This window comes from Mesoplodon bidens, assembly GCF_964165515.1.
Source record: "Mesoplodon bidens genome assembly, chromosome: 9".
NCBI lineage: Eukaryota > Metazoa > Chordata > Mammalia > Artiodactyla > Ziphiidae > Mesoplodon > Mesoplodon bidens.
In genome coordinates this window covers 62,588,889-62,607,588 of record NC_138166.1, presented here as the reverse complement: position 1 = coordinate 62,607,588, position 18,700 = coordinate 62,588,889, and the positions used below count along the sequence as shown (strand labels likewise).

General features: G+C 39.8%; 1 protein-coding gene across 2 annotated transcripts in view; it reads left to right on the top strand.

Annotated features, from left to right (window-relative positions):
* The first annotated feature begins 3,590 nt into the window (after nt 1-3,590).
* Nucleotides 3,591-18,700, top strand: part of NT5C3A (5'-nucleotidase, cytosolic IIIA) — a 42,962-nt gene continuing 27,852 nt past the window's right edge. The window contains exon 1 of one of the 2 annotated variants that reach the window (XM_081244666.1): nt 3,591-3,808. In XM_081244666.1, coding sequence (XP_081100792.1) covers nt 3,671-3,808 — 138 coding nt within the window. In that variant the 5' untranslated portion in view covers nt 3,591-3,670. The remainder of the gene's footprint in view (nt 3,809-18,700) is intronic. The other variant, XM_081244668.1, reaches the window with a different exon arrangement.

Here is an 18,700-nt window from a genome sequence, read left to right as displayed (position 1 = left end):
AAGAATGAAGACTTGGGGCACAAGCTCCATTTGGAGTCACAGGGAAGGATAGAAATCAATAGGCGAACCAACAAGTAAGTGATCCTTTGCACATAGTCTGCAGGAGCCAGTGCAAAAAGAGTCTCAAGGAGATAAAATAGGAAGGGAAGATCTGCCCAACATCTTCTTACTGTCCGCTCATGCGGACAGAAGAGAAAACCTCATGCGCCCTGCCTAGAGAACATATAAAACACCCAAGCAATGGCGCAAGAGAATTTTTCTTCTTCAGTCAAGGCTATTGAATGATATATGCAAAATCAAAATGCTTAGATAAGAGACATGGCTTCTATTTGAATTTAAATAACTTCAAACAAAAAGTAATTGTATCAGGTAAAAATAGCTGTAATGTGACAAAGGCCTTGAACACCTTCATTAGTGAAAAAATTCTGTCAAGTTGTTAGAATGAAGAGAAAAATGTCTCCATTAAGCAAAACTAACTTTCCAACATTGTCTATATCAAATTGTAATTTCCCATGGACTTCAAACATAAAACTGAAGATCTGTTTCTGTTGACAAAATAACATTGGCAAACTTTAATTCCTTCTTGCTTCTCCTGTTCTATCAATTCTCTTTAGCTACCCCTCCCTCCATTTGTTAACTCCTTAAAGTCTCTTAAAGCCCCCAATCACAATTTAGTTCCTTGCTACTGAAAGTGTAGTGCCCAGACGAGGAGCATCAGCAACACCCAAGAGCTTGTTAGAAATGTGGAATCTTGGCCTCACCCCAAACAACATCCCCAGGTGGTTCACATTCACCCCAACACTTGAGAAGCACTGGTTGAACTGACACTTGATTGCCTTAGGTGGATGTTTCTTTATAGCAGGACTTCCCTCTTCTTTTTCCTAGGACCTCTGCCAAGTTCCAAGGCATGAAAAAGACCATTACTTTCTAATCAAAGAGCTTTTATAGCTAAAAGGTGTCCAAAATCATTTGGTTTTTTCCTTTTGCAGGATAAGAAAGCAAAGCCTAGAGATGTGACATTACTTCTCTAAGCACAGCTAATGGCAGAAGCTAGCTTCTGCCTACTTCCTGCTCTTTAGTTTCTTGTATGCTGTCAACATCCCACAACTTAATATCCAAAGAAATGAGAGAGCAGGTGTCAGTGGTATGTTTTTAGTTTTGCTTTACATTGTTTTAATTTTTAACAGGAGTGTTAATGTGAGGAGATCTTAAACCTACATCCAACAAATGGCTCTTCTTCACAAGAATACTACTTAACTACTTCAAACCAAGGCCAAGTCAATTATCCTACCAGAGCAAAGTGTAAGGTCGTGCATAGCAAAATTCATAAATTTACATCAAATTCCTGCATGTTTTTCCCATGGTTCCTGCTGTCCCAAGTGGCATCATGTATCATTGTAGACAATAATTTACTGAAAAACAAAGGTTTACATACATAAAAAGTTAAAAACAACAAGAGAGAAACCAAACATATGGACTGATAGTAGCCACCATGTGTTTCCCAGTTCTGCAAAAGGCATTCATGCACCCAGTGGTTAATTCCAGACTTGTTTTCTTACCAGATGCCTGCTCAGGTGAGCTCTATCCCACCTTTCTAAGAACTCTCCACAAATTTCCCTTCAAGCAGAACACCTGCCAGGGTCCCAGGGCTGGAATGACTAGAGCAAGAGCAGAGGATGCAGAGAAAACAACCCTTACTGCTCCCTCTTATTCTCCTGCTCCAACTTCTTCCATGTCCTGGGCAAAGAGAGCACCTCAGCAAGTAGCATCACAGAGTTGGCGTGATTCACCCCCACAAGTAGTTCCACTGCATTCCCTTCCTGTCATCCCCAGAGAAAAGCAGAGGAAACTGCATCCGTCCCTTGAAAGAGACCAGGAAGGTGAGAACAAGTCCTGCTACTTACAAAGAGAAAATGATGGAAGAGGTGATGACTGACTGAGATGTAGCAGAAAAAGGACGAACACCCACTTGTTCCAGCCTAACTTCAAGCCAACTGTGCTGTGTTGCCATAGCAAGTTTTTATGTGTGTGGCATAAAACGCATAATGTAAAATTTACCAACATAACAATTTTTAAAGGTACAATACAGTAGGGCTTCCCTGGTGGCGCAGTGGTTGACAGTCCGCCTGCCGATGCAGGGGACACGGATTCGTGCCCCGGTCCGGGAAGATCCCACATGCCGCGGAGCGGCTGGGCCCGTGAGCCATGGCCGCTGAGCCTGCGCGTCCGGAGCCTGTGCTCCGCAATGGGAGAGGCCACAACAGTGAGAGACCCGCATACCGCAAATAAATAAATAAATAAGGTACAGTACAGTAGTATATAGGCACATAGTTTTGCAGCAGCTTTCTAGAAGTTTTTCATCTTGCAAAACTGAAACTCAATACTCAGTTGAACGATATTTCTCTTCCCCAGACCCCACAACCACCATTCTACTTTCTGTTTCTAAGAGTGACTAATCACATAAGCAGACTAATGCAGCACTTCTGTGTGTGTGTGTGTGTGTGTGTGTGTGTGACTGGCTTATTTAACTTACTTTAGCATGATGTCTTCAAGATTCATCCATGTTGTCAAATACTGCAGAATTTCCCGCTTTTTAAAGGCTGAATAGTACTCCATTTGATGTACATACCACATTTCTTTATCCATTCATCTTTTGATGGACATTTAGGTTGTTTCCACATCTTGGCTATTATACATAGTGTTGCAATGAACATAAGAGGGCTGAAATTTCTTTGAGTACCTACTTTCAGTTCTTTTGGATATATACCCTGACATGGGATTACTGGATCATATGGTAATTCTATTTTTAATTTTTTGAGGAACCTCCACACTTTTTCCACGGTGGCGGCAGCAATTTACATTTCCACCAACAGTGCACAAGGGTTCCAATTCTCCACATCCTCACCAACACTTTTGTTTTTTTGACAGTGGTTGTCCTAACGTGTGAGGTGATATGTCATTGTGGGTTTGATTCGCATTTTCCTGATGATTAGTGATATCGAGTATCTTTTCGTAAGCTTCTTGGCCAATTGTCTATTTGAGGCTTTTGCCTAGTTTTTAAAAAATAGGGTTGTTTTTTGTTATTGACAATTTTTTAACAATCTGGATACTAACCCCTTATCAGATAAACGGTTTGCAAATATTTTCTCACATTCTGTAGGTCGCCTTTTTACTCCCTTGTTTTCTTCGCTGCACCCTGCAGTCTGTCAGAGCATTTTACAGCCAAGCTACTGCGCAAGTCACATAGCTGAGCCCGCATGCCTTCTGGGGGTTGTAGTCCTGAGCGTCAGAGGCGGGTGGAAGGCGGAGGATATTTTCTGAGTGATGGTTAGAATCAGATCTCTACTGGGCGGGGCTGGAATGAACCACTGCCTGGTCCTCATTAGCAGAGAGAGAGAGAATTAATTCCAAGTCCCCTTTTCTGTCCTCAGTCTCTCGGACCCAGGTTCTGAGAAGATCCGCTTCCCCACCTTGGCCGCCCACGCAGGCTAGTCCCTCCTCCTCCCTCCGTCTTCCCGCCGCTGGGCGCTCGTGGGTGGGGCTTTACTGGGGGCGGGGCTCATGCAAGCAGGGCGGGGCGTCGGGGCTTCTTCACTGGCTGGCGCTTCCGAGGCCCGCAGCCACATAGTGACCTCTTTTCTTGGAACGCGAGGCGCAGGAGGTCCCGTCCATGGACCGATCCGCAGTGGCGAGGGTGGGCGCGGTAGCGAGCGCCAGCGTGTGCGCCGTCGTGGCGGGGGCGGTGCTGGCCCAGTACATTTTCACCTTGAAGAGAAAGACGGGCCGAAAGACCAAGATCATCGAGATGGTGAGTATGGGGGCTCTTCGCTACGGAGCGCTTAGGGGGCCGCGGGTGGTCCGTCCGGCCTCGCCTAACGGTGCCCACCGCTGCTGGAATGAGAGGGGCCCACAGGGGAGCCGTTTGCCCCGCGTGCGGCCACCCCGCGGCCAGGTGACCTCGACGGCAGCGCTCGGCTTCCCATGGGCTTTGTTATGTCTCCATTTGAAACAAAAGCAGCAAAATAGGTGATTCGGAAACAAGCTGCCTCCCGCTGCAAAAACCCGTTTTTTCGAGAAATAAACGGACATTTCTGGGCAGATTTCTCCTTCCCTCATCCCGCGTCAAACCGTTGCAACAATCCCATTTTGATGAGGGTTTTTTTTTTTTTTTGCACCGTGGCTAGGATGAGTTTGATTATGACGAGGTGTAACTTCTCAGTGGTTAATTAAAGGAATGCCATTTAACCCAGCTGGAGTTCAAAATGGTTTATTTTGTATTTGAATGTTATTCCTTCTTGTCTCAAACTGCCGGGATGAACCTTCGTGTTCATTTTTTCCCCGCAAGCCTCTTACATAACGTTTTAGAAATTTATTTCCAATTTTATTGTAAGACAGTGTTTGAAGAATTCCACTTGAGGTACATTATAAGCAATATTTTCTCCAAAGTTAGGGATTTTTTTAGGTTTTTTTTTTTAATTAGAGCCCACTCGTCAAGACAGTTTTCTCAGTGAGTTGCATTCTAATATACTTCCTGGAGTGAAGAATCCCGTGTATACTCCGGATGAGGCACTACACGCGTGAACTTCTGGGGTCAAGTATTTTTAACAAGTCAGTTGACAATTTACCGCTGTACTAAATAATATCATTTTAGGTTCATGTTAGAATACTTAGCCCAATCATATGTTCTAATTGATCAAAGAAACTTTTTGTCCCGTTGTTTGCTATTGGCCCTAGGTTGAATACAGAAATATTTTTCCATAATTAAAAGTAAAAAAAAAAAAGTTAATCCCCACATATCTCATATGCCAATAGTTTTGTTTATTGGTAGGTACGGTTAAATTAGTCTTAGATTATTATTACATAGTCTTTCTCCATCTCTGTACTCATAGCAGCAAATGTTTTTATCTCAAAAATTTCATTTTGTTTATGTTGCTGTCCTGCATAGAAAACTTTGGTGGCTTCCTTTTGTTCCAAACCAAAAATGTATAATACAAATGTGGGGAAAAACCCCACGTTGCCATACCTTCTTGTATGTACTTAGACTGTGGATTAGTCTATCACTTCTCCTCTAAACCAGGTAGAGGTAAAAATCAATACTTTCACAAAATCCACAATGAAGCTATTATAAGAACAGTTTGCCATCTTTGTGAAAATAATTAAGGCCCATTGTTTGTAGTATAGAAATCAGTCAACCTTTATATATACATGATACGTTATATTAATTCAGGCATAGGGACAAGTAGTCTTGTGGCTACAGCATAATGTACAGATGTGTATTTGTTTTTGTTTATTTATTTATTTATTTATTTTTGGCTGCGTTGGGTCTTCGTTGCTGCGCGCGGGTTTTCTCTAGTTGCGGCGAGCAGGGGCTACTCTTGGTTGTGGTGCGCGGGCTTCTCATTGTGGTGGCTTCTCTTGTTGTGGAGCATGGGCTCTAAGGACACGTGGGCTCAGTACTTGTGGCTCGCAAGCTCTAGAGCGCAGGCTCAGTAGTTGTGGCACATGGGCTTAGTTGCTCCGCAGCATGTGGGATCTTCCTGGACCAGGGGTCGAACCCCTGTCCCCTGCATTGGTAGGTGGATTCTTAAATTTATTTATTTATTTAATATTTATTTTTGGTTGTGTTGGGTCTTCATTTCTGTGCGAGTGCTTTCTCCAGTTGCGGAGAGCGGGGGCCACTCTTCATCGCGGTATGCGGGCCTCTCACTGTCGCAGCCTCTCCCGTTGTGGAGCATAGGCTCCAGACGCTCAGGCTCAGTAGTTGTGGTTCATGGGCCTAGCCGCTCCGCGGCATGTGGGATCTTCCCGGACCGGGGCACGAACCCGTGTCCCCTGCATTGGCAGGCAGATTCTTAACCACTGCGCCACCAGGGAAGCCCGGTAGGCAGATTCTTAACTAGTGCGACACCAGGAAGCCACAGATGTGTATTTGGAAGGAAGAGATGGGGAATGTGGGCAAAGAGGCCAAATTGTAAAGGAATCTTGTAAAGCCATTCTAAAGGCTTTGCCCTTTATCTTGTAGGCAATAGGGGGCCATGAATGGTTTTTAAACAGGATAGTTGCATGTTCAAAACTATATTTTATACAGATCACTTAGACAAGATAGGGTGAAAGGGGAGAGCCTGGAAAGAAGGAAATAATTTAGGAGGTTGTTGGCAGTATTCATTGTGAAAGATGATTAGGGTCTAGACTAGGAAACAAGCGACCAGAGGATAAACATTTCAGAGGTAAAATCAACAGGACTTAGTGGTACTACAAACTCTGGACTCATACAGACCTCGCTTTGAATGTAGGCTTTCTCATTTATCAAGCTGTGTGATCTTGGGTAAGTTATTTAACTCCTCTGAGTCTGTTTCTTCATCTATTAATTGGAAGATGATAATACTACCTACTTCATGGGATAGTTGTGAAGATTACATGAAATAACACCGTGGACATAATTGCTATCATTTGTGAGCTTATCATTATTTATGATCATTAAATAAAGAGATTAATCACCAGGGTGGGGGGGATTACAAGCTAAATGGTGATACTGGCTACATTATTAGCCAAGATAGAAAGGGGGAAAGAAAGAGGAGGCAGGGACAATGTGGAACAATAAGTTCACTTTGTCCTGTTTAGCCAAGTAGAAATGTCCATAAATTAGTTAAAATAAGTAAAGTGCTTAGAAAAGCATTTGTTGCCATATATTGGCCCATAGTAATATATAGTATATACATTACCTGTTATTATTAGCAACAGCAACTGAAAATGTAGTGCTGGAGTTGCGAAGATAAACTGGGACTAGAAACTACTTTCTCAAGTGTCTAGCCTCTTGGCAGTAATAGTGGAAATGATAATAATTTCTCACCCATAACTTTGCAGCAAAATGAAAAAAGAAAACTTAGAATGCTGACATATAGTGGGTGTTCAGTAAAGAAAACAGATCTCAGAGATGGGGTGACAGGACATGTTTCCAAAAGAAGGGGCAGAGGCAGAAGGGTCAGTCTGCCCAGATCAAAAATTGACTGAAAGCCTTGTGGGTTGGACAGCCGCTAGAAGAGCAATGCAGTGAAGAAGACCAGAAAGTGATTGTCAAGTACAAAAATACTTGTGCCGTCAGTGTACGTTTGGTTTGGTTTGGTTTGGTTCTGAATGGTTGGCCCGTGACCATGTTGGCAGGCAGAATGGCAGTGAAAAACGAGTGCTTAAAGAAGTGAGAGAGGAGGAACGGAGTTCCCTGGTGGTCCAGTGGTTAGCACTCGGCTGCCATGGTCTGGGTTCAGTCCCTGGTTGGGGAACTAAGATCTCCCAAGCCCCACAGCTTGGCCAAAAAAAAAAAAAAAAGAGAGAGAGCGGGAGAGGGAAAATCAAGCTGAGTTCCAGAGGAGATAAGAAGGTAGGGAATAGAGAACACAGGTGGACAGATGCCTTTTTAAAGGAATAAGGAACATCCCTCTCTCTAAGAGTGAATAGTAGCCCCTCGCTATCCATGGGGGATTGGTTCCAGGACCCGCTTGGATACCAAAGTCCAGGATGCTCAAGACCCTTTTATAAGATGCTGTAGTATTTACTTATAATCTATACACAACCTCCTATATACTTTAAATCATCTCTAGATTATCTCTAATACCTAATACAATGTAAATAGTTGTAAATACAATGTAAGTGCTATGTAAATTGTTACCAGTAAGAAGCAAATTCAAGTTTTGCTTTTTGGAACTTTCTGGAATTTTTTCCCCCACATATTTTCAGTCCTTTGTTGGTTGAATCGCTGATGTGGAACTGACAGATATGGATGGCCGACTGTACTACTCACTGATTTATAGCATCGACTTATTTCTGCATATTTTAATTTAGATTATGTCTTATTTTCAGCCCTGCACTAACTGTGTCTACTTACTTTTGTTCTTTACTTCTGTCCAGTTGACTTAATTTCTCCTACTAAATGACACCTCTTTCCAATTTTTATATACCAACTGTTTTCTTTTTTGTTTATTTTGTATTACCAGAATATATTCTGGTTTTACTTTTTACCAGCAGATTACTTATTTTTCTCCAATAGAAAACTAATTCCAAAAAAAGATGAGATGGTTTAATCTTATTCAGTTCTTCTCATATCCTTTATTAAAGGTACAAACTTAGTTATAAGATAAGTACTAGGGTTATAATGTACAACGTAATGACTATAGCTAATACTGGTGTAGGATATATAGGAAGGCTGCTAAGAGATTAAATCCTAAAAGTTCTCATCACAAAGAGACTTTTTTTTTTTGGATTTCTTATTGTATCTGTATGAGATGATGGATGCTAAGTAAACTTATTGCAGAAATCATTTCACAATATATGTATGTCAAATCATTATGCTGTATACCTTAAATTTATACAGTGACATATGTATATGTATATATTGTATAAATACAATTTATGTATATTTATAGAGTTATATCTCTATAAATTTGGGGGTGGGGAATTCTCCCAAGGTAGAAGTATCTAACAAATGAAATAAAATGGAAGCACAAAACCAGAACAAATGTGTAGTCTCAACACTATTCCCTAAAGAGCAACAAAGAGGGTGGAAATTATTTGGACAGCAGGAATAGGAGAGATGGAACTGTCACTGGAAGTTCCCCAACCAGTTAAAATTGTCATTTCTAATTTAAACACATCTCAAGTATTTATGGCTTCCTTGTGAACATCAGCAGTTATTCCTTAAATAGCTGGTGCTGTTTTTGAAACTTCAGTGTGTTTCCTTCCTGGAGATAAACTTCTAACAAAAACTTCTTCCTTTCTTCTAAAGATAACATCAAATGTTTTCTGGGTACTATTCTAAGTGGAAAGCCCACTATTGAGTCTGTATTTAGATATATTTAGAAAAGGGAGGGGGGAAAACCAAGATTCAAACAGCTGCTTTAGTGGATCAACACTATCACATAGGCTTTTAAAATATTTCTATAACTCAACTTTCATCTAATTTATATCAGTACAGAAATTTATGACCTTTTTGCACCTGTTTTGAGTTCTTGATTTGTTCTGTGAAGCATATTCCCTGAACTCCTATGGCATTTCCTGATGATTTCTCATAATTTAGCAATTTATGTACTCTCTTACATTGTTTACTGTAATGTATATTCTTGAAGAGTCTGGATTGGTGCATAGTTCTTTGTCATCCTTTTTTATTAATTGTACTTGACTAAGAGAAACAGAGACCCCAAATCAGTGGCTTTATTAAGCAGTACAGATTTTATTTTTTTAGTGTAACGAGAAGTCCAAAAAATAGGCAGTTGCTGGTGTTAATTAGAGGGTACAAGGATATGAAGAGGTCTTTGAAATGTCCTTGGCTTTTCTCATGGTCACAAGGTGACTGTTGTAGTCCTGGCCAACATCTCCATCTTCCAGGCAGCAGAAAGGAGGAAGTAGGGAGGAGAATACTTATTTAATAAGCAAAACTTTCTTCTTGCATGTCACTGGAGGGAACAGTGTCGTATGGTCATCCTAACTGTAAGTGAAGCTGAGGATTTTTTTTTTTTGATTGAGCAACTTGCCACCCTCTGACAAAATTGAGATTCTATTAGTAAGAAGAAGAGGAGGGTGTGTATTAGGTAATTACCAGTCTACCATGCCACACCACAGTGCCTGTTCTTTTTTCATATCATTGACTATTCAGTAAATATTCAATATTTAATCAAATGAAAACACCTGTATATAATATAATATTACCAGTGGTCAGTAGGCTGGTAGAAAGATAGAGCATTCCAACTATTCCAAGTATTTGGTAATACAGCAGTAGAGAATACAAATTCTGAATAGCTTTGATCTTCTGTCCACCCCAAGAGTAAAGATTTATTCATTCACACCTGAAATATCTAGATCTTAAATAGCTCCTGCACATGGCCACTGCCATCATACATGCTAATGAGATTTAGAAGCTAATCTCCCAAGTGTGTCACAACTAGCTTAAACACTAAAGTCCTAACAGTACTTCTAGAATGAATGAATATAAATGTCTTGAGAGAGAGATTAACAGAAGGCTTTGTGGACTTCAAAGGAACAGGAGATGACATTGGGTAATGTTCAATGGATGTGGTATTTGAGGGGTAGCAATCATGATTAGTCCAATTTGAATAAAATATATTGTCAAATAAGGAAAATACATTAAAATCTTAACTTTGGCAAAGAAAATATCCAAGGTCATCTTGAATCTCCAAATTTGGAAGTATGGAAATGTTTCTACCAGGCATATGACTTTGTCTTTTCAAAGCACATTTGTCATGTTTCCTGTGTGTTATCCTCATGCAGCAAGTTAACCACATTTTCAACTTCAGTGAAAAGTGTGATCTCTTATCTAGTGAGCCTTTTTTTTTTTTTTTTTTTTTTTTTGCGGTACATAGGCCTCTCACTGTTGTGGCCTCTCCCGTGGCGGAGCACAGGCTCCGGAAGCGCAGGCTCAGCGGCCATGGTTCATGGGCCCAGCCGCTCTGCGGCATGTGGGATCTTCCCGGACCGGGGCACGAACCCTTGTGCCCTGCATTGGCAGGCGGACTCTCAACCACTGCGCCACCAGGGAAGCCCTAGTGAGCCATTTTTATATTAGCTAGGATAGTTCCTGAAAAAGTTATAGCTTTACAAATTTTTTTTTTGGTTATTTCTTTTGTTGTGAATTCATTTACATGACAGACAGAGCCACCCTTGAACCAGATACTAATATTTTTAATTTATTCAAGAATTTTGTTTTCTGGCTTAAAGCTGTCATATCCTTAGATCCTTTTACTTTCTTCATTTAACAAGCTCCCCTCCCACCCCACCCCCCCACCTGTGATTCTGAGGCTTGCAAAAGTTTGAGAACCATTGAAGTAAACAATTCAAATTCTTGCCTTCAGCAAAATTACAAATTTTACAAGTCACAAGACTTCCAAGTCTTGTGCTCACAAATAGTGAAAGTTGGGGCTGCCAGAAATTACTGTGTGAAGAAGAGAAAGCAGAGTGATGAGGATGTAGAAAAATGGGCACTTTCATTTACTCTGGAGGTGGTATACATTGGTTAAATAAATAATAGTGCATGGTTAAATTATGGTGCATTTGTATAATAAAATATTGTGCAGCTTTGGAAACAAAAAAGTAAATCTGCATGAGTTAACATTTTAAAAAGCTCAAACGAATTGGCCAAGAGGCACATGAAAAGCTGCTCAACATCACTAATTATTAGAGAAATGCAAATCAAAACTACAATGAGGTATCACCTCGCACCAGTTAGAATGGGCATCATCAGAAAATCTACAAACAATAAATTCTGGAGAGGGTGTGGAGAAAAGAGAACCCTGTTGTGCTGTTGGTAGGAATGTAAATTGATACAGCCACTATGGAGAACAGTATGGATTCCTTAAAAAACTAAAAATAGAATTACCATATGACCCAGCAATCCCACTACTGGGCATATACCCAGAGAAAACCATAATTCAAAAAGACACATGCACCCCAATGTTCATTGCAGCACTGTTTACAATAGCCAGGTCATGGAAGCAACCTAAATGCCCATCGACAGACGAATGGATAAAGAAGATGTGGTGCATATATACAGTGGAATATTACTCAACCATAAAAAGGAACAAAATTGGGTCATTTGTAGAGACATGGATGGACCTAGAGACTGTCATACAGAGTGAAGTAAGAAAGAGAAAAACAAATATCGTATATCAATGCATATATGTGGAATCTATAAAAATGGTACAGATGATACAGTTTGCAGGGCAGAAATAGAGACACAGGTGTAGAGAACAAACATATGGACACCAAGGGGGAGAGCGGTTGCGGGGGTGTGTGTGATGAATCAGGTGATTGGGATTGACATGTATACATTGATGTGTATAAAATGGATTACTAATAAGAACCTGCTGTATAAAAAATAAATAAAATTAGGGGCTTCCCTGGTGGCGCAGTGGTTGAGAGTCCGCCTGCCGATGCAGGGGACACGGGTTCGTGCCCCTATCCCGGAAGGTCCCACATGCCGCGCAGCGGCTGGGCCCGCGAGCCATGGCCGCGGAGCCTGTGTGTCCGGAGCCTGTGCTCCGCAACGGGAGAGGCCACAGCAGTGAGAGGCCCGCCTACAGCAAATAAATAAATAAATAAATAAATAAATAAATAAATAAACAAATACATACATACATACATACATACATACATACATACATACATACATACATACATACGCTCAAACGAGGGGGAAAATAGCAAGTTGGAGGACAGTTGTGGTTCCAAAAGAGATACACGTGTTTATGCTTGTTATTAGAAATTCTTGAAAAACTATATTAGAAGCTGTTTATAGTTGTTGCTGGTGAGAGTCAAACTTGGGAGGATGAGACTGTAGAGGAAGCCTTCAACTTTTTCATCCTTTAACGTTTCATACTATTTGAAAGAACATGAGCATGTATTTTATATATTTTTATATATTTTTAAAAACTGGTTAGTTAAAACCAATAACATTATAAAAAGTGTTGGGACCACATTGTAGAAGCATCTTTATTATCAGGTGTTTGTAATTAATTTGCTAAAGAGCCTTTGAGTTTGTTTTTCTAAAATAAATAAGATCTGGAATGCATTTTAGTATGAATAACCTGGTAGATAAGGTACACTGAATTAGCATTACTAGGACCAGGAGGAGAGAGGTATAGGGGAGGAAAAAATAATTTTCCCTCCACCTTTCTAAATTCTCCACTGGGGACCCCATAACAAGACAAACTAACAAGAGAAAAACAAACAGAAGTTCATTAACATGTACACATGGGCGATACCAGGGGAAAATGAGTAACTTCTGGATGCCTTAGAATTATACCATCTAAAGCTAAAGACAAAAGAACGGTGTGGGAGCCTGTTAAGAGAGTTGCAGCAGAAGAAGAGTATGGCAAGCCTGACCTAGGGTTGATACACAAATTTAAGTTCATTCTCCATTAATATGTTTCTTGTGCTTTACTCATCTTCTCTTCCTGGTACAAAGGGAGACACACAAATGGAGATGTCCTTCATAGATGTAAATTTCCATTACAAAAAGGTAATTTCTACTTTGTTTTCAGAGCTCCTCCTGTGTCTGCTGTTTCTTTGAAATAATCATCTCAAAATAATCTTTATGCCAAAGAGGTACACCTTGGGGTGGCAAACCTGCCACTCTGGATGAGCAGGAATTAAAATAAGCCTGGAGTAAAGAGAATGACTATGCTCTCTAGACTGCTGTGGGAACAGTTGGAAGAGGAGAACAGAAAGAGGATTGCAGAGGTGAAATCTACAGGATTTGAAAGGGAGCAGAATTTGTAACCGCAAAATATGCCTCCATGGCATTAAGGATTATTTTAGGCTGATTAGTTTTTTTAAAAAAACAGCTGACACAAGAGAAACTCTGAAAAGCAAGCAGAAGTTACCCTTTGATAAGAACAATTTACACTTATAAGGGAAATCTCCATTTGTAGGGGTGTCTACCTCTCTCTGTCAGAAAGAGGGCAACAACTGAATCTATAGAAACTCTTAAAGGTCTTAACTCCACATGACAACCGTACCCTCATTTACTGAGCTTTGCCTGAAAACTTGGCTTTCCCCTGCCCAGCATCTTTTGTCTTTAGCTAGAGATGGTATTTAAGGTGATGGCTTGGGCCATTTTGAGAGTTAACTCAGTTTTCCTGGGTATCTCTCATGTATACAGGAAGTATACTGTATATGTTATTCAACTTGTTTTTCTCAATCTGTCTTTTATTACAGGGGAGTCTCAGCCAGGAACCTAGGATAGAGGGAAAATCACTTTCCCTCCCCAACAGATTTTATAATTTTGCCAAGCGTTTTGGGTTATCCTTAATTTTTCACAGCAGTTTGAATGTTCCCTATAATTTATGTTAAATCATTTCCATATATTCCTATTTTACTTGTTTTTAAAATAATTATTAAATTAATAATAATATTTAATAATGTATTAATATTAATAATTATTATTAAATTAATAAGCATACAAGGGACTTCCCTGGTGGTGCACTGGTTAAGAATCCGCCTGCCAATTCAGGGGACACGAGTTCGAGCCCTGGTGTGGGAAGATCCCACATGCCGTGGTACAGCTAAGCCCGTGTGCCACAACTACTGAGCCTGCGCTCTATGGAGCCCGCAAGCCACAACTACTGAGCCCGCGCGCCACAACTACTGAAGCCCGCGTACCTAGAGCCCGTGCTCCTCCACAAGGGAAGCCACTGCAAGGAGAAGCCCGCGCACCACAACGGAGAGTAGCCCCCGCTCGCTGCAACTAGAGAAAGCCCGCGCGCAGCAACGAAGACCCAACGCAGCCAAAAATAAATAAATAAATTTATTTAAAAAAAGCACAGAGAATCTGAAATCCTATTTTAATCTTTATTCTTCTTTTAATTATAGGTTGTAATTTATATCTTCATGTAATAACTAATTTGAAATCTAATGTCATGAACCTTACCTGATAGGTTTTCCCCCTTTAAAAAAAAACAGCGATCAGGGAGATTATACAATCCTGTTTTTCTGTCAGCAGGTGGCAGACTTCTCCCTCTTCTATGGCACGGTGCTACATTTCTAAACTATTTACCTTCCTTATTAATGCACTTTTATGTTTACCATCTATTTCTTAAACCTGAAGGGGAGCAGAATATGCCACCCCAAAATGTGCCATTTTGGTATGTGGATTATTTGGCGCTGAAGGCAGTCAAGACTCAGCAGACTCAGGAAAGGCTTTTTACCTCCTCCGTAACTGCCTAAAAATTTAGAAAGGGGTCCTGTACCAGGAAGAGAGCTGTTACCAGAGATCACATTTTTCATCTGACTAATCTGCATAGCAGGACAAATATTTGTTTACCAAATGTTTGCTCTTCCCCTCTTCCTGTGAATTGCCTTCCTCCCCTTTAAAGCCCCAGACTCCTACCTCTTTCTCCTTAGCTCAGTATGGTATATAAGCCTCAATTGCCTGGCTGTCTTTGGATCTCATATCTTCGTGGGAGCTCTTGTAGGTACGAAAAAATTTTTTTCTGTTAATCTGTCTTTTTAGTACGGGGGATCTCAGGCAAAAATCCAGAAGGATAGAGAGAAAATTTTTTTCCTCTCCTAAAAACCATTAACCTATGAAATTTAAACCAAGTATGACAGTATTCTGCCGTTATAGATGTAAATGCCATTTGTCTACTTTTTTTCAACATATGTTCTTCATTTTCAAGGTGCTAATAGATTACAAAGTTGTTTAGCAGTTGATTGGAGGGTTACTTAATTTGTTTGGCAAGTTCCTGCTTATAATTAGGTGGAAGTAGACGGTCAGAGGTTTAACATGATGTGGGTTCCTGCAACATCCTTCCTGCCTCTGTTGTATCTCCTCTGAAGCCTTTTCGTGGCACAGCCCTCTCATTTACCTTACCCCAAATGTCCCACTCAGAGTCTGGGTTCCGAATACGCCATCAAAAAAATCATCATGTTATCATTATACAGCCTTCCCCCATGAACAGTTTGTCAGTTTATCTTGACTTCTCTGTCAGTCACACCATTAGCATTCTAGCGTTCTCGCGTTCTCATTCTCTAAGGGAATGAGACACTCGATGGATTTTGATAGAGGGAGATAGGAAAAGTTTGAGAACCTAACCTAGCTTTAAAGCATAGTGAAATGTTACAAAAAAGAAACCCACTGAAGTTCCCTAAGATAAAAGGGGGCTACACTGCATTAGAACTGGAAAACAATTAGAAACCGATTTGCATTTGGGTTAATTTGGTACTGCCTTGTTATCTTGTAACCAGGGAAAAGGAACTAAAACTTTGAGGTATCTACTTATGTCCAAGCGTGCCCTGCATGCTTACCTAATTTAATCCTTAAAACACAGTACAGGGCTTCCCTGGTGGCGCAGTGGTTGGGAGTCCGCCTGCCAATGCAGGGGACACGGGTTCATGCCCCGGTCCGGGAAGATCCCACATGCTGCGGAGCAGCTGGGCCGCGTCCGGAGCCTGTGCTCCACAACGGGAGAGGCCACAACAGTGAGAGGCCCACGTACTGCAAAAAAAAAAAAAAAAAAAAAAAAAACACAGTACAGCTGGTAATTATTGTAATTTTCTATCAATTTGCTTAGGAACTTAGCTAATAAATAGCAGAGCCAGCATTCAGTCTGATTATAGCTCTCTCTGAAGCTTTTGAGTAAAGCATGCTTCCAGTTGGGAATGAGAATTACTTCTTTAGTAAGGTGTTGTTGTATTGCTGATCTTTAAAAATTTTGTCTTTCTAAGCTAATTAAATACTTTATTCTATTTTGTCTTTTGTGCACAACTGTGTACCATGCATGATATTGTCACGTGTTCTTAGTTTTGGCAGGAGAAAGAACTCTGTCTACTGATCCATAATTATTGTTCTGTTTTTCTCTGCATAATATAAATATTGTGGTTTATCTAGTAAAGATACACAGTATTTTCTTTCTTTAACAAGTTATGTTTATCTGTGATCTGACCACTAGACAATCTTGTAAGGGAATGGGGTCATGTAATAGATGTTTGAGTTTAGTAGTTGGTAAATCCTTGGTTCAGATCTCAGCGCTGCCACATTCTAATCGTTTAGCCCTGGACAAATTTCACTTTTGTAAGCCTTAGTTTCCAGTTCTCTGGAGTGGAGAAGATTCACCTAAAAACTCTCCTGCCCCGTTTCCTTCAGGGTATTATATTAGAATATGTTCTGTTTTTGGTTGTTATTTTTCATTTCACTTGTTTTAAATAATTATACTCTGGGAGAATTCCAACAGTATACTATTCTAATATCCACCTGGGTTATTAAGATTAAAAAAGAATTATATACATGCAGTATATATAATAAACAAAGCTATTATTTTCCCAACTTTATTTTAGACATGATGTTCTCAGATAGTATATTATTCATATTAAGTAATTCATTTAAAAATGATCTCTAGGGCCTCCCTGGTGGCGCAGTGGTTGAGAGTCCGCCTGCCGATGCAGGGGATACGGGTTCGTGCCCCGGTCTGGGAGGATCCCATATGCCGCGGAGCGGCTGGGCCCGTGAGCCATGGCCGCTGGGCCTGCGCATCCGGAGCCTGTGCTCCGCAACGGGAGAGGCCACAACAGTGAGAGGCCCGCATACCACAAAAAAAAAAGAAAAAAAAAAAAAATGATCTCTAAACAGTATTCCATTTGAGCCCTCAGATTTGGAGATAAAAACTGAATGACTAGTTTTATCATATATCTTTCTTAAAGTTAAAAAGATTGGGAATGAGAAATGTCCAGCATTATGCCAAATTCTGAGCAACAGTTTTTAACCTGAGTACCTAGCATTCTAGAATACAGTACCTAGCCCAATCCCTGCATGCCTGCTGTCATAATTGTAGATGGTTCAGCTGACCTGGGTAGCACACTTGGAGGCTTGGCATATATCATTTACAATTACTGAGCTTTAATTTCACTAAAATTGTATGAGAAACATGAGTTATTATAAAGGATAAAGCTGTATTTGTTTGACTCACTTTTGAGTCCCCTCTAGTATACTTAGAACAAGCACAGATCATGTGATTTATTATATATTTCAAAATTAATTCATGGGGTCCACAGGTGTGGATTTCTAATCATTTATTTAGCTTTAGGGGAGCTTTGATGATTAAGGACTCATGAGTACCTGAATTAAGATCCAGCTTTTTACCTATCTTAAACTTAATTTTCCCTTTGATTCTTTCTCTTTTTATTTCTGGTATAGTGTATGCTGATATAAAATTAGAAAATCTAGATAAGCAAAAAAAAGTATTCTGCAATTTTCACCACCTAAAAAACCCCATATTTTAGTAAATGTACTCCTTTCTCCTTCTGTACATATAACTATTAGTATCATTTTTCCCAAAATGAGACCATACTATAACATTGTTTTTAACTTGTTAAAACAATGTTTAACTTGTTAGTTTATTTCTAAATAATAAACTTATACTTATTTTAATGACTATTATCTTTGGTATTATATCATATATGAATATCATTAATTATTTAGCAAGTTCTTCATTGGTGAACATTTAGATTGTTTCTCACTTTCCGTTATGATAAATAATGGATCAGTGAACATTCTTGTAGCATCTGTGCGTGTCCATGATTGTTTAAATGGAATTGCTTGATCAAAGCCTTTTGAATGTGCTGCCAGGGGTTACCCTCTGAAAAGGTTGTACCAATTTATATTTTCACCAACAGTATATTTAAGTACCTAGCTCTGTGTTTTCCTGGGAGTAGATATCTTTTTTTTTTTCTGATCTTTGCCAAATGATAGCTTTTTTTTTTAAGTATTAATATTTCTATTACTTTTGAAGTTGAACTTTTTAAAAAAATTGGCCACTTATTTTCTTCTTTTCTGAACCATCTGAGTTCTTTTTTGTGATTTTCAAGGGCTTTTTAAAAATGACTTTCAGCCATGAGAGTATGTTAGAAATATTTTTCCAAGTTTTTTTGTTTCACTTCCATTTTTGAGTAATCTAAATTGACCCTCCTTTTCAAACCTTTAATGGCTTCATTAAGCCAATGACTAATTCTTTAGAATGTTTTACTAATCTTGATTTGCACATGACTCCTCATTTACACATTATGACTTCATTCGATAGCCAGAGTAGGAGGAGAATATAGCATTAAATAGTTTGTATAACTTACTCACTAGTTTACCCTCCCAGCCATAGAATGAGGAAGGCTAACTACAGAAAAAAATAGTAAGGCATTGTGATTTTGC